The sequence below is a fragment of the Pelophylax lessonae genome (genome assembly GCF_965119305.1).
Source record: "Pelophylax lessonae genome assembly, chromosome: 3".
Lineage (NCBI taxonomy): Eukaryota > Metazoa > Chordata > Amphibia > Anura > Ranidae > Pelophylax > Pelophylax lessonae.
The window spans coordinates 410,060,111-410,083,881 of NC_138770.1; the positions used below are offsets into that span (position 1 = coordinate 410,060,111).

The following is a 23,771-nucleotide window of genomic DNA, read 5'->3' on the forward strand; positions in this document are numbered from 1 at the left end:
CTGCACCCGTTACATGAATCGCAGAAATGCCGGATTAGGATTGTGAGGGGGGTTGAATCACGATTGCAATTTTTTTTTTTTTTTTTTTTAACAATTAATCGCGCAGCTCTACCATGTATAATAATAACAGAAAGCAGAACCTGCACCAGTAAAAACGTACAATTTAATAAAACACAAGCAGTGATTTGAAATACGGATTATGTGAGGAAATGACTAGATTGTATTATTTATTTTGTTTAAGAGCACTCACCTGAAATGAACCTACTATACAGCTAACCTTGGAGAAGTACTGTAGCAATGTAACAATCCACGTCTGCAGGGAGATTAAATCCTAAATTTTAAACCTAAGTGTACTCAGTCATATAACTATCACAGTTTTAGGAGTGGGCAAATCTTTATTTAATGGGGTTTATGTAGTCACAGTAAGGTTACTTTAAGCTTACTTATTTCATTTAAAAAATACAATAAGCTTTAGTTGTTAAAGTATTCTGGAATATACCCACAGTAACTAATCCTTAAGCAGTATTAAAGCCAAAACGAAAAATGTATTATATTGCACCTTCCCAGTTACTAGATGTGCTGACTATGTCAGTTTTCTTTTCTTTGGCTTTTTTCCCTGGTGATCTGGCCAGTAACACACCTGTATTCGTGAGACAACTCTGGAAGAATGAGTATTGGAGGCATAGCAGACTGGAGCATTGCCAGTCTGGGGGAGAATGTAGTGTAAAATGTATTAGCAGATTTCAAACCACTAACAAATTGAAGCCAAACTCCAGCTCACACTTTATAAGCAGTTACAGCAAGCAAAAAGATTTTTTTTTTCTTTTGTGATTAAGGTTTTGTATAAATAAAAGCTGATCATTTTAATCACCCCTTGCTAGTGCCAAGTGGTTTGTCTCATCAATGTAAACTGATACATTCTGCTGGAGAGTTTGTGCTGTGAAAAACAACAGCCATTGATTACCGGATAAAAATCACAGAAAGTCTAAAAAAAAGGAAACCAATTCAGCCATCACATCTAAAAATTAGTAAGCGGCAATATAATAAATATTTGCCTTTGTGTTTAATGCCACTTTAAATATGCCCCCCCAACACCTATTCCGATTACCCTGCTTACGAAAAATCTTTATGCTTAGCCATTTTTAGTCCACTCTTGTCTTGTGATGCAGGTGAGAAAAGGGGGCACCAACGGATGAGCCATAGTAAGCCAATGGGTGACAATAGTACCGCTGCCAGGCTTTGCCAGCTGTAGCTGAGAGCTCTTTCCTCTCACATCCTACTGGCTGACACAGAAGAGATCACGTGACCGAAGTGGCATTAAAATAGATAAGTCTACAGATATTTCTTACACAGGTTAGTCAGAATAGGTGTTAGGAGGAGAGAGAGAGAGCATTTTTAAAATCAGGTACATCCCATAATTCTACTTTAAATAAACTGAGTGTTCCTTTTTCCAACTAAAAACAGATATGTTTTTAGATGCTAGGCTGGTGTCAAGAGAAAGCTATGTGATTATTTTCATTTACCCCACTGCTGTAACAGTTTAGGTTAAAAGCCAGTGTTAAAGCTTAACTCCAGCATAAGCAAATATTGTTCAAATGCAATACAAATGTTTATTCTTACTGAAAATTAAATACAAGAATAAATAAAATGAAATATAGTTTTTTTGTGTATTTTTCCAAGATTTATGCAGTAATCCAGTGTGAAACTTTGCAGGAGCTTCTTGTAATAAACCAGCCACTGTTGCTTCTTCGTCTAGTGCAGGGTGATTGGTCTATCTGTCCTATTATGTAATTTTCTGCAGGACCTTCTGGGCCCCTTCCACAGCTCTGCTCTCTGCGTGGATCATGGGCAGCACAGTGATGAGATCACTGCTTTTTTACATGGTCATATTTGGTTTGCAAAGGAATTTGATGCGCACAAAGTGATTTATACCCCAGATGTTTTCAAGTTTGGTCATAGGCTCCCCAATGCAAATATATTTTTTATTCAATCAAGAAAATAATATTAATTTGGTCAATCTATTGCTGGTTAGTAGTGGAAATAGGATTTTTCAAGCACATTAATATGAGTTTGTGGGCCCTAAGAATAGCTACTTTACATGTAATTTGTATTTGAAGTCCACAAGGTGAAGCAGGCAGCAGGTGCTTCCTGACTTCAGTTTTATTGTCATGTTATAGAATTAATGGAAAGCATATCAGTATTCAACAATATAAAAAAAAAAAATGCCATGATATATCAATTTAAAATGTATTACATTTCCTTCACTTATTTTGTAATGTATTTCCATTAGAGTCAACATATACTGTACATATAAAACACAATTACCTGCTCCTGGATCTTAATCTCCTGGTAGTCTCTACAAGTGGCTGGAGAGGACACATCAGAGAGACAGGTGAATTTGGTGGACATGCAGCCTTCTTCATAATTGGTGCAAGCAGTGGGAGGAGCGAATGAGTAATACTGCTCAAAATCAGCTTTTACTGTAATTACATGCTTACACTTATTACACATAAAATCTTGTTCATACTCCAGAACTTTCACTAGACTGTTGCGAATAACTGTGCCGGTGATGGACAAGAAATGACCCACATCTCTTGCACGTGGGATGTGCTCTCTGGTTAACTCTGGACACACTGGCAAACCTGTGTGTACAAAAAGAAAGAATGTGAAAACAAGAACAATTCTGATACAGTTAGCCCTATAAAAAAAATAATCTACAAGCTGCATAAGTCCCCCTTCTTAAAATGCTGGTTATTATGTGGAATAACTGACTTCCATATTTTAATTGTTGCTGCCCCAAAATCCAAATGTAAATTAATAAAGTCAAAAGTTCTCATATGCATACTTGTGCTGGAGTAGTGACCCAACATATTAATGGCAGAAGGTCAGCATGAAAGCCATTCTATTAGCCTGACAATGCTGCTAATTGCAAGCCAGTGGCTAAGCGTTATCGGCCTTGCAACTGGAAGTGTGGTTGCTGACGAGACAGGATGCCAAACATACTCAAGAAATTGGTTGGGGGGGAGGGGGAGGGGGTTTACATTATTTAAATCTATAGAACTACTACGAGATCTGCATTGATGCAGAACCATATTTAAAAAAGAGCAAAGCTATTTGAGCAAGTTTGCTTTTTTTTTTTCTCCCCCACACAAGGAGTTCCATGGTCCCAGCATGCACTTTCATTTTATAACATCAACATTGTAATAGAAATACAAACGATTATTAACAATTCCATATAAGCTTATTAAAAATCTCCTTTCAGGTTGTAAGTTCTGCCTGTCTTTCCTCAACTTCCTGGATTCCCTGCATGCTTTGCAGGTTCTCCTCTGCTGTTAATTTTTAAATTTTTTAAGGACTATGTGTCCCATAGCACCTTGCAGTCTACAAGCAGTTATGCCTGTACTGACTCCTCCTCAAACTGTTCCTCTCGGCATCTGTGTAGTTCAGAAGGCAGGCTCTGAATTCTGTGACACACCAGTGCCTACTCACAGGGCATAATGAATGGGTCATAGAATTCAAGGAGTAAAAATATATGGATTTCTTTACAAAGTTTACAAACATGAAGATCCTTCAGAGTATGCTAGAATTATATCATTTAAATACAGTGTGGAAATAAATATGGTTTTAAAGCGGAGCTCCAGCCTCCTTCAGAAAAAAAAAAAAAAAAAAGCGTCCTCATCCGAGCTGATTTGTCAATCGGCTCTTGGGTGCTGCCACCGCCATCTTGGGTAAGAGAAACCGTCAGTGAAGCCCTGCAGGGTGGGGGGGGGGTAGGAGGCAAAAAAACGGAATTTTTGTAAAATCTTACCTGTAAAATTCCTTTCTCTGAGTCCTCCGACAGTCGCCGCCTCTTCATATTCGTCACTATGGGGTTATTGACCTTTGCTCCGTAGGAGTAGCTAGGCAACAGAATATGTTAATATCAAAGCTTTTAGCATACCCCACCCCTAGGGGGTGGTCCCCTCAGTCAATACCCTCCTGCTTTCTGCATTCCTACCTCAGTTTCAGTAGCATAGCAGTAGAGTACATAAACAAAACCCCAAAAGAGGGGCGGGGGCGGCGACTGTCGGAGGACTCAGAGAAAGGAATTTTACAGGTAAGATTTTACAAAAATTCAGTTTTCTCTTACGTCCTCGGACAGTCGCCGCCTCTTCATATTCGTCACTATGGGGACTTCCCAAAGCAGTGTAGACATGAGGGGTGGGAGAAAAATCGCAGCCGCGCCCAAGGCAACGCAGTACCCACATCAGAAACAAAGGAACCTTACCAAAGGAAGGAAACCAACTGGGCAACATGAAAAACTTGCTCAATAGGAGCAACAACCCAGGAAAACAAATAACCTAGGGATAAAAACATCCCAACAGCCAAGGGTCCAAGAAAAAACAAGGAACCCTAAGGCACTGCCGCACAAAGAACCTTGCGGCCAAAGGAAGCATCTGCCGATGCCTGAACATCCACTTTGTAGAATTTTGAGAAGGTGTGAACGGACGACCAAGTCGCCGCCTTACACACCTGGGCCACAGAAGCCCGATGATGACAGGCCCAAGACGTACTCAGAGATCTTGTAGAGTGCGCCTTCACAGGCATGGGGGGGAACTTTCCCCTTCAAAGCATAGGCCTGTTCAATGACCTGTCTGATCCATTTGGGGATGGTAGAAGCCGACGCCGCCATGCCCTTCTGAGGCCCCTCTGGAAGGACAAATGGAGAATCCGTCTTGCGAAAGGATTCAGACGATGACAGGTAAACCCTGATCGCCCGAACAACATCCAAGGAATGCAAAGCCACCTCCTTTGGATGTTTAGGCTTCGCGCAAAGCGAAGGCAAGACAATGTCCTCATTGAGGTGAAATTCCGAAATCCTTTTCGGAAGGAAAGACGGGTTAGTTCGCAAGACCACCTTATCCAAGTGAACCACCAAATACGGAGATCTGCAGGACAAAGCTGCCAGCTCCGACACCCTATGAGCCAAAGTGATTGCCACCAAAAAGGCGACCTTCTTGGACAACATAGACAACGAGATCTCCCTGATCTTTTCAAAGGGAGCATGTTGCAACACGGACAGAACAAGATTCAAGTCCCATGGAGGTAAAGGCTCCCTCCTAGGAGGGACCAGATGCCGCACCCCTTGAACAAAGGTGCTAACCAAAGAATTAGACGCCACAGGGCGTTGAAAGAGAACGGCCAGCGCAGAAATCTGACCCTTAATCGTGGCCAACGCCAAACGCTGGTCCACGCCCGTTTGAAGAAAAGCCAACACTCTTGATACCGAGTATGAGCGAGGGGAATACCCCCTGAACTCACACCAAGCAAAATAGGCCTTCTAAGTACGGTAGTAAACCTTCCCCGAAGAGGACTTTCTAGCCTTGATCAAAGTGTGAATGACCTCAGGGGAGAGACCCCTATCCTTCAGGATCTTGGTTTCAACAGCCAGGCCGTCAAAGCCAGCGACTGTAAAGCAGGATGGAATATCGGCCCTTGAGACAGGAGATCTTCTCGAAGAGGCAGACGCCACGGAGTGTCGACCGCCAGATTCACGAGATCTGCGTACCAAGACCTGCGAGGCCAGTCTGGCACCACCAGAATCACCGTGTGCGGCTCCGAGGCCAACCTGCGAAGGAACCTGGATAGTAGCTGAATCGGTGGAAAGGCATACATCAGACAATACTGATGCCAGGGAGCCACTAACGCGTCCAACGTGTCTGCCCGAGGATCGCGCGTCCTTGCCACGAACCTCACCACCTTGTTGTTTAGACGAGACGCGAACAGGTCCACATCTGGTGAGCCCCACTTCGCGCACAACATCTGGAAGACATCCGGGTAAAGGGACCATTCCCCCTGGTCCAGGGCCTGGCGACTCAGATAATCCGCCTGCCAGTTCTCCACCCCCGGAATGTGAACCGCCGTTATCGCCGGGACGTGCGTCTCGGCCCAAGACAGAATGTCGGCCACTTCCCGAACCGCTCGGGCACTCCTGGTGCCCCCTTGGTGGTTGATGTAGGCCACCGCTGTAGCATTGTCCGTCTGCACCCGAACCGGACGGCCCTGCAGCCTGTCCGACCAACGCCGAAGGCAGAGATTTATCGCTCGCAACTCCAGAATGTTGATCGGAAGGGAGGACTCCTCCTCCGACCAAGTTCCCTGGGCGGACAGAACGCCCAGAACACCACCCCAGCCCGACAGGCTGGCATCCGTGGTGATCACCGTCCACGAGAAAGGGCGAAAGGACTTGCCCCCCGACACCGCCGGGGACTGGAGCCACCACAGAAGGTCCCTTCTGGTGCGATGGCTCAATGAAATCTGGAGATCCAGAGATTGCGGTCGCCCGTCCCACCTGGTCAGAATCTCCCTTTGGAGACCCCGCGTGTGAAACTGGGCAAAGGGGATCGCCTCGAAAGCCGAGACCATCAATCCCAGACACCTCATGCACGTCCGGAGGGACGAGCACTGAACGTCCCTGAGGGACCCGACTTCTTCCTGAAGCTTCCGGAGCTTGTCTTCCGGCAGGAAGACCTTCGCCTGAACAGAGTCCATGATCATTCCCAGGTAAGGAAGACGAACCGACGGACACAGCGTCGATTTTGGAAAATTTATCGTCCAACCAAACTCCTGTAGCGTCTGCATCGTGACGGACAGGTCGCTCACCAGACCCTGACTGGTCGCAGATCGAACCAGAATGTTGTCCAGATACCCCAGGACCGAGATGCCCTGGGCTCTCAAAAAAGCCAGAACCAGCGCAAGCACCTTGGTGAAAACCCGCGGAGCCGAAGCGAGACCAAAGGGTAACGCCACGAATTGGTAGTGATCCTCCGCAATGGCGAATCAAAGGTACTTCTGGTGACCCTCGAAAATGGGGATGTGAAGATACGCATCCTTCAGATCGATAGAGGCCATGAATTCCCCCGGAACCAGGGCAGCCACCACTGATCGCAGGGATTCCATGCTGAACTTGCGAACCCGCACAAAGCGGTTCAGAGCTTTCAAGTCCAGAATCGGACGTACCTTGCCCTCCTTCCTGGGCACAGTGAACAGATTGGAATAGAACCCCCGAAATCTGTCCTGATGAGGCACCGGAACCACCACTCCCTGAGCCCGCAGGTCCCGCACCGCCAGGTGCAGATCCCGCAATCGCTCCGGAGACAGCTGAAGATTTGAGGGAAAAAATCTGCTCGCCGGCCGAGATAGAAACTCGATCTTGTATCCAGATCGAACGATTTCCTGAACCCACCTGTCCCGAACGCGGTCCAGCCAGGGTTGAAGAAAACCGAGCAAACGTCCCCCCACCCCAGAAATGGGTGAGGGTGCCCCTTCAGGCCGCATTGTTATGGGCAGCGGACCCGGAATTGCCGGACTTCTGCTTACCCGTCCACGGCTTCTTCTGGGAGCCTTGTCCCTTGAAGGGCTTGCCCTTATAGTGCGACCGAAAGGCACGAAAGGACCCCTGAGAGGGTCTAAACGAGGTATTCTTACCGCAAACAAACTTAGTCTTGTGAGTCTGGGGCAAGAGAGTGCTCTTACCCCCAGAAATACCCTTTATCAGAGAATCCAAAGATTCGCCAAAAAGGCGAGAGCCCGCGTAGGGCAAATTAGCTAAAGTCTTGCGAGAAGATTGGTCAACAGACCAACATTTCAGCCATATCAGGCGACGGTTCAACACCGCCACACTTTGGAGACGCGCAGCCAAAGGGACCATATCTAAGTCCGCATCACACAAGTACATGACACCCTGATGAATCTGATCCACCATAGCCAATGTTGAAGGCGGGGCAGAGTCAGCCACCAGGGTGCGCCTTAGCACCTGCGTCCAATCAGCAACAGCCTGGGCTGCCATAATGGAAGCAAAAATCGGCTTCAGCATAGAGCCCGCAACCGTATAAGAGTGACGGGCCAGAGACTCCAATCTCCTGTCCGTAGGGTCCCGGAAAGCCGGGGCATCCTCAGCAGGAATCGCAGTGGATTTATTCAAAATCGCCACCGCGTGATCCACCTGAGGCGTCACACACCAACGCTCATCAGTGGCGGGAGTAAAAGGATAAAGCAGCTTAAACCTACTCGGCACAGCAAAAGGCTTCTTCAAATTGCGCCATTGCTCATCAACAGCGCGCTGAAATTCCGTAGAGCAAGGAAAAACCTGCGACGTTTTGAGTTTTCTTTGCGTCCCGTAAGAGGACATCAAAACAGGAGGACATGGTTCATCCTCCAAATGCAGTGTTTGCTTGATAGAAGCAACCAACTCATCCATGAGTGCAAGCTCTTCAGACGAGCCAGGGGGAGAAACATCAACCCCTTCCACCTCAGCCTCCCCTTCAGACCCCGCAAGGTCTAGAGATGAGCGAGACCCTGAGAAGGGCACTCCAGCCATAGCATCCCCATCGCCCTCTGAAGCAGAGGAAATTGACACTCTGGGCCTTTTTGTGGATCGATCAGCCACCAGCATCTGCACCTGAGCAGCTAAGTTAGCCACAATAGTAGCCAGATCAGCCCCCTCGGGGGAAGCAGCAGCCCCTTGGCCCCCTACCAAGGTGGGGGGAAACTTGCTTTCCTGAGAATCCATGCCCCAGTAGACTTAAGAAAAAGGAGTACTGCCCCTTTAAGATCGCGGCGAGCGTAGTCCACCGCACTCACAGAATACACTGACCCCCACAGGGATAGGAATACAAGGCAAGGAATACAGGAATATGGAAAGGTAAAACCTGGAGAGATCACACAGGCTGCTGCACCGATCGCTGTCCCAGAGGAAAAGGAAGTGATGCAAGACTGACCGCCCCTATGAAGCCTATGTAAAGGCTACACAAACATGGCCGCTGGCCGAGGCTCCATAGGCAGATACAGAACAGCGCTGACATGAGGCCTGAGCGATCGCCGCCAAAATGGCGGCGCTTGGCGCCAAAAACGCTGCTCTTTCCACACAGGACCGGCCACCATAGCTCGCTGTAAAAAAATGGCGGACCGCAGCAGCGGTCGCCGCACAGTATGCTCAAAAAAGTTGCACAAGCATGCCACACACAGCATACAGCATGTCTCACAGAAAACTCAGCCTGTTACACAGAGCAGAGCAGGAGAGCCCCCCCCCCCTCTTCAGCCCACAGAAGGGCAGCTATTACTGACAGGGAGCTCAACGTTTTTACACAGACATGCAGGGTCCCACAGTCCCAGACTGACACCCAAAACAGACAGGTCCCCACACAGAATACACTTACTATCCGGATGGCGTGGGGAGCCCGCACAAGTGATCAAACCGCTGCACTAAGGACAGGGAGAGTCGCAGCCAGGACACAGTGGAACTGCGGTGCGAAACCGCAAATGGCGTCCGGTGAGGTAGCCACCTCACCGCAGCATCCCTGCAGCGAACAGGGATGGGTCGTTCATATATGCCAGGGAAACCTGAGCTGAACGCTCGATGGCAGGCTGGGAAGCCACTGGCCCTGAACCCCGGATAACCAGGGAGGCCAGCCCGAGACCCAGCTCTGCATGATCATCTTCATCCGAAGAACTAAACTAATGCTGAAAAATAACAGCTAAGTAAAGAAGAGAAAACACTTGAAATAAAATCAAAGAGAGAGAATAGAGGCTGAGACTGAAATTCCAGCACAGGATAAGCCTGCTAACTCCTGAGCTAGACAATTGAAACTGAGGTAGGAATGCAGGAAGCAGGAGGGTATTGACTGAGGGGACCACCCCTAGAGGTGGGGTATGCTAAAAGCTTTGATATTAACATATTCTGTTGCCTAGCTACTCCTACGGAGCAAAGGTCAATAACCCCATAGTGACGAATATGAAGAGGCGGCGACTGTCGGAGGACGTAAGAGAAAGTGGAGCTTCCCCTTTTGGGTGCAGCTACGCTTTAAATTGTAACCATATATTAGAGCTGCACGATTAATCACTAAAAAAATAAATAAATTGCGATCTCGATTCAACCCCCCTCACAATCCTAATCTGGCATTTCTACAATTCATAATATGCAGAGCTGTTCTCTGCTCACTCACAGCTGTCAAAAAAGAAAAAAGAAAAAAAAGAAAAAAAGAGCCTCCAGTAAATGTTTATCAACATTGCTAAGGCTGCGTGAGAACTATAAACATGTTTTACAGTGTATATTTTTCGTTCTTTTAGTTCAAAGGGTTGAATTTAGTCTGTAAGGGTCCTTTCACAAGGGGAGGAACGTATTTTCCTCCGCTCAAGCACTTTTTTTTTTTTTTTTTTTTTTACACGAACACTGATGACACTCTGGAGTGTCCGTTCTGTATGTCCGTTTATCATCCCATCCTTTGCGGATGATAAAACGGAGATAATGTTTGTCAATGGGATTGCGGATGTCAGCGGATGACACCGCTGACATCCGTTTTTGCGTCCGTTCCGTTTTTTAAAACGGAAGAAAAATAGGGTTCTCTTCTGTTCCAAAAAACGGAACTGATTGAAAAGGATGCAAAATCGGATGTCAGCCAATGGTCATCCGCTGACATCCGCAATCCCATTGACATGCATTATGTCCGTTTTTCATCCACAATCGGATGGGATGAAAAAAACGGACATACGGACCCCGCCCGTGTAATCGGATCGATCCCCCGCTGAGCAGCACGGAGTCCGCCGACAGAGGCAGACCGTGTGAAAGGAGCCTAATGTTGGCCATAGGGGGAGGGGCAGCAGTGCTATCCCACGGTACATAGTCTACAATGTAACTCAGGCAGGCTTGATGGAAAACCTTGAAAAGTTTATTTATAAAAAATATATAGTGATGATTAAAATATAATAGAATGTCTTCCAAACCAGATCTGTGGCGTTACTGGGAGTTACAGGATGACCGAGCTGCTGGGTGAGCTGGAACTGTGTAGATGATCACACCAGGGAACCAGGCAGGAGGGAGAAGGATCTTATGTGCCAAAAGCAGACCGGACCAGCCGGTAGGGTGGCGTGGCTTCCTCCCACCCGATAGTGTGGCTGCTTGCACCGGAGCAGTGTAGACATGCTGCGGATCCGCCACCCGGAGGTATCCACAGCGGAGGCCGCTACCCAGAAGTGACATCAGCAGGCGTTAGAACCCGGCCTGGAAAGCATCAGGGTTGCCGTGATGACATGTTTCGCACTACTGTGTTTTGTCAAAGGACATCAAGCCTGCCTGAGTTACATTGTAGACTATGTACCGTGGGATAGCACTGCTGCCCCTCCCCCCATGCACTGACTTAGGGCTCTTTCACACGGGCGTTCCTTTTTTTTTGCCCGATCAGGTCCTTTTTTTTTTTTTTTTTGTAACGGACACGGATGACACTGGTGTCATCCGGTCCGTATGTCCGTTTTTCATCCCATCCGTTTGCGGATGAAAAACTGACATAATGCATGTCTATGTAAATACGGATGTCTGCGGATGACACAACTGACATCCGTTTTTGCTTCAGTTCCGTTTTTTGAAAGGAAGAAAAAATAGGGTTCTCCTCCGTTCAAAAAAACTGAACTGAACTGACAAAAAACGGATGTCAGAGGATGATCATCCGATGACATCCGTATTTACATAGAGATACATTATGTCCGTTTTTCATCCGCAAACGGATGGGATGAAAAACGGACATACGGAACGCCCGTGTGAAAGAGCCCTTATGCTGAATCAGCATTAAGTAGCAGCAGCACCACATGGTAACTTGACTTTATTCATTCCTGAGAGTGAGATATCACAGTTAGCGCTGGAAGTCCCTTTGTTGTTTAATGTTGGCCATACACTATAAGAAAAATCGGTCAAACGAATTTTCAAAAAACGAACACTCGGCCGTGAAAGCAAATGATCGTGCCATCATGTAATGACTGACTTTTAAACAATAAATCGTTCAATGGACATAACTAAATGCGTTTTTCTTTCATTTTGTCACATATGCCTAGTGCACACAGTTCGGATGAGAAACACATTAACCTTTCAATTTATCATTCGTTTGGCAGAACTTTCCAAACTGTTCTTCGATTTTTCAGCTCTGAAAAGTTAAAACTGATTTTCTATTTGTGCCCATTAACTGGACAAAAAAACGAGGAATAAAAAAGGAGCAGACAATGGTGTGATACCCCCGATATAATTTATTCAAAAAAAGAGGTATTGCACTTACATGAATGTTGCAAGGAGACAGGGAAAGTAGCCTATATGGTACGCCTATGCTCGGCTGCAGATCAAGCAATAGGTGACGTATGTGGCGGCGCAACACGCCTCCTCTCTCCTTTATTCCTCGCATGTCTACTCGGGGAGTGAAAGGGAGTTAGCGAACTTGCGTGGTTGCGGAGGTGGTTCCAGATATCCTGCCAGTCGAGGGGACATCCATTTAGGAGACTCTTCCTACACTAAGATATAATATACCATCTGGTAAGAGGCCACTTTGTATTATCGCACGAGGTGGAATTGTAGTGGAAGTTTTCCTCCTCTCCTACTGGCTGCATTGAGCTTTTTTCTGCACCTTACCCAATTCCATCTGGTAAGGAGGAAAGCCTGTCGGTGGTGGGAGTCACTTTATATGTCACTTGAAATACCACTAGAAGTTGATTTCCAACACCTTTTTTACATTGAATCACATGGTGAAGATCACGATTATTTGGACTTTGTGGACTAACATTGGCCTTTGAACTTTTATTAGTTTTTTCATTTCCTTGATTGGATCACGTTCACTTATTGGTTCAATTTGTTTTCCTACACACAGTTATGTTATTATTACTGTAAATTTATTGTGATTTATTGTTTGTATATGTGCCAGTATGTTAATTCATCATAGCACTCTTGTTTAGCGCACCTATTTTTTTCAACATTCATTTTTCACTAGGTTTAGTTCAGGTAGCAGCTTTACCCCTATCAGCGCACCCCCACCCACATCACTTTAATCTCATCTCATTGATTGGACTCCAGTTGGCTGACATCTCACTCCAATTAGCTCTTGGAGAGGTCATTAGTCTAGGGGTTCACATACTTTTTCCACCTGCACTGTGAATGTTTACATGGTGTGTTCAATAAAAACATGGCAAAATTTAATTCTTGAATAAAAAAGGACCTGCAATGCCATTTCATATTAGAGTACACCTCCATCCCAATTGAATACATAGAAAAGGAGAAGATTGCCCAGCGGGACTTTATATGAGGTGGACCCAATAGTCATAATACTCAAGTTGAAATGTATCTGGTTTATTGTGTAGAAACAATATACAAAAGTAATAAAACATGAATATTTGACATACACAAAACATAACCTGGTCATACAAATATATTAAAATATCTCGTAACAGTATGCACATCAAACATTTTTCTGTGTGTTATTAGTTTAAGCAGACTGTGATTTTCTACTGTTGTGAACTTAGATGATGATCAGATCGCATTTTATGACCAATTTGTGCAGAAATCCATATCATTCCAAAGGCAAAGGGTTCGCATACTTTTTCTTGCAGCTGTGTGTGTATATATACATATATCTATATCTATATCACACACACACACACACAGCTGCAAGAAAAAGTATGTGAACCCTTGAACCCTTTGGAATGATATGGATAGATTATATATATATATATATATATATATATATATATATATATATATAGTGGGAGATTAGCTCACAGGGATAACCTTTTCCAGGAAAGGCCAGCATGCAGGTAATTTCTTTCAAATCTGGTGGGTTGCCAGCTTTATTTAGCAGAGGTTTTCAAATATGCAAAAACAACAAAACAGTAAAATAAATCCTTGCAGTCTGGCGCTAAACTAAACAACAGTTTTTCTCACTATACAGTGTGGGGCTGGTCCCCATCACCCACAAAACACATGGTAAAGCAAACCTGTTATTTTGAAAGTCCAAACAGAGCTCCTCTCTCAGATTCCCTTCTGAGTCTCAGGCCAGAGCATTCCTGTGCTCTCTTCCTGTTCATTTAAAGTCCACCTGAGCACTCAGGTAACCCACAATCTCTGGACCGGAACCTAGCATGTCACATAGGCTGGAAAAACTCGGGCCGGATTCCGGTTCAGTCTCGCACTACAAAACGTATGCCAAGTGAAATATAGCAATTATCTACTACCTCACCTCGCATACCGTCACATATCCTCCCCCTCTGCTCAAGCGCCTGCGATTGAGCAATTGACCCAATCATACAGTGCATGCGGGAGAGGGCATCCGCATAGTTTTGGAGATTGCCTGGCCTATGAACTACTGTAAATTTAAACGGCTTTAGAGCCAGGAACCATCTTGTCACGCGGCCATTTTTCTCCCTGTTGTCACACATCCACTTTAGGGGAGCATGGTCAGTGACCAACTTAAATGACCTCCAACAAGTAATTCTCAACAATAGCATTGTTTTTCTCATGCTTGTTTAGCTTTCGGCTCAGGTATACAACCGGGTGGCTCCTCACCACCTCTGTTCTGGGATAGTACAGCCCCTAGGCCCACCTCGGAGGAGTTAGTCTGTACCACAAACTCCTTTGCGAAGTCCGGAGTCACCAGCACCGGTACTACACAAAGGGCCTGCTTTAACTTCTGAAAGCCTCCTCTGCTTCAGGATTCCATTTGACCATGACCAAACCTCTACCCTTCGTTAGGTCAGTCAGAGGGGTGGCAATGGTGGCAAAGTTAGGTATAAACCGCCGGGAATAACCCGTAATGCCCGAACTGATTTCTCCTTTATCGGTTGGGGGCCACTTTTGAATTGCCTCAATCTTATTGGTCTGAGGCTTGACCAGTCCCCGACCAATAACGTACCCAAGGTATTTGGCCTCCTCCAGGCCTATAGCACACTTTTTTGGGTTGGCCGTGAGACCTGCTTCCCTAAGGGAATCTACCACTGCTTGTACTCGGGGCAGGTGCAAGTCCCAATCTGGGCTGTGGATGACCACATCGTCCAAATAAGCAGCTGCGAACGAGCTATGTCGTCTCAAAATTTTGTCCATCATTCTCTGGAAGGATGCAGGAGCCCCATGCAGACCGAAAGGCATCCGCTTGTATTGAAACGAGCCCTCAGGAGTGGAAAAGGCAGTCTTCTCCTTGGCTGATTCAGTTAGGGGTATTTGCCAATAGCCTTTCGTTAGATCTAGGTTTGTTATGTAGCGGGCCTGTCCCAACCTGTCCACGAGTTAGTCGACCCGAGGCATCCAGTATGCATCAAACTTGGATACACTGTTGAGTTTCCTAAAATCGTTACAAAACCTGATCGTGCCATCAGGTTTTGGGACCAATACTATGGGGCTCGACCACTCACTGTGGGACTCTTCTATCACATCCAACTCTAACATATTTTTTTATTTCCTTTGCGACTGCCTCTCGCCTGGCCTCCGAGATTCTATATGGCTTTAAATGTACGCAAACCCCTGGTTCTGTCACTATATCATGATGGATCACGTTGGTCAGTCCAAGTAAGAAGATACGGCTAATAAAGTCTCCGTCCTTCTAGGGCTTTAAGAGATTCACATGAAAAATTTGTTGTGGTTTCCTTTTCCCTGGTTGGTAGACTTTATAGTTGACCTCTCCTACCCTTTCAATAACTTCAAAGGGACCCTGCCACTTGGCTAGGAACTTACTTTCAACCGTAGGAACCAGTACCAACACTCTGTCCCCGGGGGTGAAAGTACGGACTTTGGCACCCCGATCATAGACCCTCCTCTGGGCCTCCTGAGCTCGCTCCATATGTTCTCGCACCAGTGGCAGGACAGCAGCAATTCTATCTTGCATCAGGGAGACATGCTCTATGACGCTTCTATATGGGGTGGCCTCACCTTCCCATGTTTCTTTGGCAACATCCAGCAGCCCCCTGGGATGTCTACCATACAAGAGCTCAAAGGGAGAATAACCCGTGGATGCTTGCGGAACCTCTCGTATGGCAAACATAAGATATGGAAGCAAAAAATTCCAATTTCTCCCATTTTGTCAACCACCTTTTTTAGCATATTTTTCATGGTTTTATTAAATCTTTTGACCAAACCATCTGTTTGGGGGTGGTAGACAGAGGTACGGAAATGGGAGATTTATATAATCTACACAGTTCCTTGGTAACCCTGGACATAAATGGGGTGCCCTGATCGGTTAAGATCTCTTTTGGGATTCCCACTCGACTAAACACCTGGACTAACTCGTTGGCGATAGCCTTAGCAGAAGTGTTACGCAAGGGTATGGCCTCAGAATAGCGTGTCGCATAGTCTAGGACAGCCGTCACTAAATGGCGGCCCATTGACGGCCCGCACGATGCTTCCGTTCGGACTGCGAGGCCGCCTCCTCTTATCAGTCATTGGTTTGCTGGGACCGGGGGTGTCCCAGCAACCAGTGACATGCTGTGTGTGCGGCTACCATTCAGCCGGGCAGCGAGTTGGGGCGTGACATTATGTGCGCGCCCCTGCTGCTCGCGGCTCCTGGCTCCAGGTATGTGGAGCACAAGGGGAAAAAGCAATGTGGTCCCCAATTTCATAGCTGCACTTAAAGCTGATGAGAGGTTTTTAAAGTGATGGGCATATTTTGTAGTGCCCAGAGTGCCCCCCTAACATAAAATGTGCCCATCACCGTGCCCCTTATTTTATGCTAAGCGTCACGCTGATGGGCAAATTTTATGCTAAGGGGCACGCTGATGGGCATATTTTATGTTAAGAGCAACGCTGATTTACACGTTTTGTTTTGCCCATGAGAGTGCCCTCTAACATAAAATGTGTCCATCAGCGTGCCCCTTATTTTATGCTAAGGGTCACACTGATGGGCAAATTTTATGCTAAGGGGCACACTGATGGGCATATTTTATGCTAAGGGTCACGCTGATGGGCACATTTCATGTTAGGGGGCACTCCAATGGGCATGTTTTAAGTTAAGAGAAATGCTGATGGACACGTTTTGTTTTGCCCATCTTTCCGAGTCATAGCACAGACTTCAGATTCGGACCTCGGCCCAAAGAAAATTTTAGCGGCCGGACCTCCTTGAATTTTAATTCATTACCGCTGGTCTAGGATTACCAGAATATGCTGGTGACCCCGGGCAGACTTCACTACCGGCCCCACCAGGTCCATGCCAATCCTATCAAAAGGAACCTCGATGATTGGTAGAGGGACCAGGGGACTGCGAAAATGGGGCGATGGTGCCGACATTTGGCACTCAGGGCATGATTCACAGTACCCCCTGACATCTGCATGCAACCCGGGCCCGAAAAAATCTCTGGGTGATTCTATCCCTAGTCTTTTCGATACCGAGATGTCCCCCCATTACATGACCATGGGCCAGGTCTAAGACCAACCTGCGGAAGGGTTTGGGAACCAGCAGCAGTTCAACCTCATCCTCTCCACGTTTTACCACCGGATACAGTAAATTGTTTTTAAAGGCCATGTAGGGAAAAGACACCCCCCAGTGAGGATCTACTGGTTCCCCATCCACCATCTTAGCGTTTTCTCTGGCACTAAGGAAGGTTACATCTCGGAATTGTTCAGTACAGAAATCCTCTCTCCTGACCTCTAAGTCGGGTACCACATTCTGGCTACTCTCATTGTCAGGTCCAGAAATGTCCTCCTGTGCGTTACCCTCCGGCTGGGAGCTAGCTTCCAGGTCCTCTGGCTCCCCAGCTATGACAGGGAAAGGAAGAGGATCTCCAGCTTCCCCGATTCCCCCAACAGTGTTTCCTTCCCTTTCGCAAAAAGGGTCTGGCGAGAGTTCCTGTGCTTCCGGAGCAGGGGGGAGCCCTCTCCACCAGCCTCCCCTTGCTCTCCCACAACCTCCACAAATGGGAGAAATCCCTCCCCACTAAAGCTTCCTGAAGTAGCGAAGGCACCACCCCCACTGAATGGGTCACACTGCCCCAAGGGGGATCAACCTCAACCACTGCTGTCTGGTAGTCCCAAGTGTCCCCATGGATGCAAATTACCCTGATAGTACTGGGGTGTAGTTTTGTGGGATTTACACAATCACTTCTGGCTAGGGTCACTATACTTCCAGAGTCTAGCAGGGCTGTGAGCGGCTTTCCATCCACTGCAATAACACACATTTGTTTTTCAATGCGACTCTTGACATGATGCAGTATATGCGACCTGTGCAAACAAAGATATGAATCTTTTCCTATAAGCAAAATCGCATTGCATACAGTGGGTACGGAAAGTATTCAGACCCCCTTAAATTTTTCACTCTTTGTTATATTGCAGCCATTTGCTAAAATCATTTAAGTTCATTCTTCTTCCTCATGAATGTACACATAGCACCCCATACTGACAGAAAAACACAGAATTGTTGACATTGTTGCAGATTTATTAAAAAAGAAAAACTGAAATATCACATGGTCCTAAGTATTCAGACCCTTTTCTCAGTATTTAGTAGAAGCCCCCTTTTGATCTAATACAGCCAGGAGTCTTTTTGGGAAAGATGCAACAAGTCTTTCACACCTGGATTTGGGGATCCTCTGCCATTCCTCCTTGCAGATCCTCTCCAGTTCTGTCAGGTTGGATGGTAAACGTTGGTGGACAGCCCATTTTAGGTCTCTCCAGAGATGCTCAATTGGGTTTAAGTCAGGGCTCTGGCTGGGCCATTCAAGAACAGTCACGGAGTTGTTGTGAAGCCACTCCATTATTTTAGCTGTGTGCTTAGGGTCATTGTCTTGTTGGAAGGTAAACCTTCGGCCCAGTCTGAGGTCCAGAGCACTCTGGAGAAGGTTTTTGTCCAGGATATCCCTGTACTTGGCCGCATTCATCTTTCCCTCGATTGCAACCAGTCGTCCTGTCCCTGCAGCTGAAAAACACCCCCACAGCATGATGCTGCCACCACCATGCTTCACTGTTGGGACTGTATTGGACAGGTGATTAGCAGTGCCTGGTTTTCTCCACACATACCGCTTAGAATTAAGGCCAAAAAGTTCTATTTTGGTCTCATCAGACCAGAGAATCTTATTTCTCACCATCTTGGAGTCCTTCAGGTGTTTTTTAGCAAACTCCATGCGGGCTTTCATGTGTCTTACACTGAGGAGAGGCTTCCGTCGGGCCACTCTGCCATAAAGCCCCGACTGGTGGAGGGCTGCAGTGATGGTTGACTTTCTACAACTTTCTCCCATCTCCTGACTGCATCTCTGAAGCTCAGCCACAGTGATCTTTGGGTTCTTCTTTACCTCTTCTCCCCCGATAGCTCAGTTTGGCCGGACGGCCAGCTCTAGGAAGGGTTCTGGTCGTCCCAAACGTCTTCCATTTGAGGATTATGGAGGCCACTGTGCTCTTAGGAACCTTAAGTGCAGCAGAAATCTTTTTGTAACCTTGGCCAGATCTGTGCCTTGCCACAATTCTGTCTCTGAGCTCGTCAGGCAGTTCCTTTGACCTCATGATTCTCATTTGCTCTGACATGTATTGTGATCTGGAAGGTCTTATATAGACAGGTGTGTGGCTTTCCTAATCAAGTCCAATCAGTATAATCAAACACAGCTGGACTCAAATGAAGGTGTAGAACCATCTCAAGGATGATCAGAAGAAATGGAAAGCACCTGAGTTAAATATATGAGTGTCACAGCAAAGGGTCTGAATACTTAGGACCATGTGATATTTCAGTATTTCTTTTTTAATAAATCTGCAACAATGTCAACAATTCTGTGTTTTTCTGTCAGTATGGGGTGCTATGTGTACATTCATGAGGAAGAAGAATGAACTTAAATGATTTTAGCAAATGGCTGCAATATAACAAAGAGTGAAAAATTTAAGGGGGTCTGAATACTTTCCGTACCCACTGTAGGTTCATCATTTATAGGACAGTTTGCAGCAATATGCCCAAATGCATGGCTGCAGAAACACTATGTGCTTTACCCCCAGTACTCTTAGCGGTCCAAAAGACCTTCCTGGCTTCTTTGGCCAGTCTCCAGGCCTAGGACCAACAGTCTCATTAGCGGTAACAACAGTCTTATCTAGTTTCCCCATGCACTTGAACCCTGGAACAGTCTTACCAGAACCCCTGGGCGATCTTGCAACCCTAGACACACTGAAGTGGGGTGTAGATGGGTTCACCAAGTCCTCAGTAGCATTGTACCTCTCCACTAGGTCCACCAATTGGGCTGTAGTTTTGGGGTCTCCCTGTTCGACCCAACTCCTCAGAGCAGCAGGGAGCACACGCAGGTACTGGTCCATTACCACATCCTCCACGATCTGGGGGCCCGTCAAGGTCTCTGGTTGCAACCACTTTTTGGTGAGGTGGACCAGGTCAAAAATTTGAGAACGGGGTGGCTTGCTGCTGGAGTAGGTTCACTGATGCACGCGCTGGGCCCGGACTGCCATGGTGACACCCAAGTGTGCGAGTATCTCCATTTTCAGAGTCTCATAGTCCTGGGCCTTATCTGGGTCCAGGTCAAAATACGCTTTTTGCGGTTCTCCGGTCAGAAATGGGGCCAACAGACCCACCCACTGTTCGTTTGGCCAACCTTCACGGACAGCGACCCTCTCAAAAGTCGCCAGGTATGCTTCCACATCATCGGCCGGTGTCATCTTTTGCAGGTGGTATGAGGCACGTACCAATTTTGGTTCAGCTGGCACAGGAGATGCAAATGCTTTTTTCAACTCCAGCAAAGCCTCTGCAAACTGCCGGTTAATCTCCTGCTGGGCTGCCTGTTGTGCTGCAGCAGCCTCTGTGATTTGGCGGTTGGTTTCCCGCTGAGCTGCATTGGCCTGTAGCAGGGCCTTTAACATTTCCTCCATCTTTAGAATATCCCCGCTGAGTCCACCACGTGTGGGAGATTAGCTCACAGGGATCACCTTTTCCAGGAAAGTAAGGCCAGCATGCAGGTAATTTCTTTCAAATCTGGTGGGTTGCCAGCTTTATTTAGCAGAGGTTTTCAAATATGCAAAAACAACAACACAGTAAAATAAATCTTTGCCGTCCGGCGCTAAAATAAACAGTTTTTCTCACTATACAGTGTGGGGCTGGTCCCCATCACCCACAAAAACACATGGTAAAGCAAACCTGTTCTTTTGAAAGTCCAAACAGAGCTAATCTCTCAGATTCCCTTCTGAGTCTCAGGCCAGAGCATTCATGTGCTCTCTTCCTGTTCATTTAAAGTCCACCTGAGCATGGACTCAGGTAACCCACAATCTCTGGACTGGACCCTAGCCTGTCATGGAGGCTGGAAAAACTCGGGCCTGATTCCGGCTCAGTCTCTAACTACAGAACGTATGGGAGGTGAAATATGCGAACCGCTCGGCCGTGATTTCCTCCCTTGGTTGATGAGGGGAGCACTTCTGGTGGCATCCTGAGATTCCCTTCCGGGCCTAGAAAGCTGGCGCCACGCACATTTCGGAAGTGACGGCCAAAGCCATTGTTGAAAGAAAGCCAAGAGGTCACATTTGCAAGAAGCCATGTGGGTGACACATCAAACATGTGGAAGAAGGTGCTCTGGTCAGATGTAACTTTTTTGCCTTAAAGCAAAACGCTATGTGTGGCAAAAGAAAAAAAACAACACTGCACATCACCCTGAACATACCATCCCCACAGTGAAACATGGTGGTGGCAGCACTATGTTGTGGTGATGCTTTTCTTCAGCAGGGACAGGGAAGCTGGTCAGAGTTGATGGGAAGATAGCAGCATTATGTTGTGGGGGATGCTTTTATTCAGCAGGGACAGGGAAGCTGGTCAGAGTTGATGGGATGATGGATGGAGCCAAATACAAGGCAATTGTAGAAGACAACCTGTCAAGAGTCTGCAAAAGACTTGAGAATGGGGCGGAGGTTCACCTTAAAGCAGGACAACAACCTTTAACATACAGCCAAAGCTACAATGGAATGGTTTAGATCAAAGCATTCATGTGTTAGAATGGCCCAAAGTATAGACCTAAATACAACGGAGAATCTGTGGCAAGAATTATAAACTGCTGTTCACAAATGCTCTCCATCCAATCTGACAGCTTGGATAAAAATGTCACTCTCTAGATGTGCAAAGCTGGTAGAGACATATCCAAAAAGACTTACAGCTGTAATTGTAAACTGTAAGTGTAAAGTATTGACTTAGGTGGGCTGAATACAAATGCATGCCACACTCACAAATTCTCAAAACCAATAATCATTTTCCTTCCAATTCACATTTCTATGCCACTTAGTGTTGGTCTAGCACAGTGGTTCTCAAATCCGGTCCTCGGGACCCACTAACAGGCCAGATTTTAAGTATTACCTTGGGGGATGCAGACTAGAATACTGCAATCACTGAGAAGCAAATGAGATCACCTGTGATGTAATTTAGTTATCTTGCAAACCTGGCCTGTTGGTGGGTCCCGAGGACCGGATTTGAGAACCACTGGTCTAGCACATAAAATTCCAATAAAATACATTCACGATTTTGGTTGTAACATTACAAAATGTGAAAAAAGGGTGTGAATACTTTTCAAGGTACTGTATAAAGAAGATGTGGTATCCAAATTTGTTGTGGAAATCCAGTGTTCAAGATTACAAGCAATAACAAATGTGACTCACGCTTTTTTTAATAAATAAATATATATATATATATATATTTTTTTTACTCCCCTCCATTTTGGGGGGGGGGGGAGGGGAGTACTTATTTGTCCAAAACAAACTATACAAACAAATCCTAAATATAGGTGAAGATGGTAGGAAATTAATGCACCACAAACACCCAAATGTAACACAGCTAATATATTTTTTTTTATCATAAATATCAAAGTTTAAAAAAAAAACTGTTTTTAAATCAGCGCTATTGCCTAGGTTGTGCCTGAGAACCCAGCACCTAAATCACCATGTGAGAATTAAAGTGGAACTTCACCCAAAAGTGGAAGTTGCGCTTTTCTTTCCCCCTTCCTCTTCCATATTTGGAATGTCTTTTTTTGGGGTGGGGGGTGTTGAGCAGGTACCCGATTTTGACAGGCACACGCTCCCACTTCTGCTCGGACTGCCTAGGTGATCGGAGTGGAAGTTGACCCCCACCTCTTTATTCAGCCTTTTGGGACACGTTACAGGTACCAGAAGACTGGGGGACAATTAACGGGTTGCAGCATGCCTAGCACATGCGCAGAGGGGGCAGCCAGCTGTGAAGCTGCAAGGAGTCAGCCGGCTGTCCACAGTTAAGATGCCAGTGCCAATGCAAGAGCCGAGCCAGGTGAGGACATTGCCGATTCCTGGAACAGATAAGTGTGTGCTTTTTAAAAGTTAGAAGCTACAGTAATTGTAGCTAGTGACTTTTCAATTTTTGTTTACAGAATGAAGAACAACTTTGGCAGTGGGTGAGATACAGTCAGCATCACATGTATATATAACTACTAGACTCTGCCCTGAGGTGAATAGACTCTCCGGATGTGGGATACAATTGGTATGAGGAGCCTGAGATCAGCAGAATGCAGGCACCATGCTCTGCAGGCTCCTTAACCACATAACGACCGCCCACCGCAGATATACTGCGGCAGGCAGCCGCTGCTGGGCAAAGTGACGTAGTGGTACGATGTCCGCCGGTCACTCGCGATCTCCCGCAGGAGAGGGAGAAAGGCAGACGGCTGATGTAAACACAGCCGTCTGTCATTCTCCCTGGTGTAACTGCAGAGACTATACAATCCTACTATGTACGATCGTATTTCTCTGTGGTTACATCACAAGCCACGCCCCCCCCACAGTTAGAATCACGCCCCTAGGGACACACTTAACCCCTTGATTACCAATAAAGTTAACCCCTTCCCTGGCATTGTCATTTTGACAGTAACAGTGTACATTTATAGCACTGATTACTGTAGTAATGTCACTGGTACTCCCAAAAAAAATGTCAGTCAGGGGTCCAATCTGTCCGCCGCAATGTTGCAGTCCTGCAAAAAAAAAAAAAAAAAACGCAGATCGCTGCCATTACTAGTAAAACAAAAAAACA

The 23,771-nt window shown here is 46.3% G+C and overlaps 1 protein-coding gene across 1 annotated transcript in view; it reads right to left on the reverse strand.

Annotated features, from left to right (window-relative positions):
- The window catches only part of MCM9 (minichromosome maintenance 9 homologous recombination repair factor), a 230,669-nt gene that overhangs the window by 200,816 nt on the left and 6,082 nt on the right, over positions 1-23,771 (reverse strand). Inside the window, exon 3 of the mRNA XM_082251202.1 lies at positions 2,326-2,642. Coding sequence (XP_082107328.1) covers positions 2,326-2,642 — 317 coding nt within the window. The remainder of the gene's footprint in view (positions 1-2,325; positions 2,643-23,771) is intronic.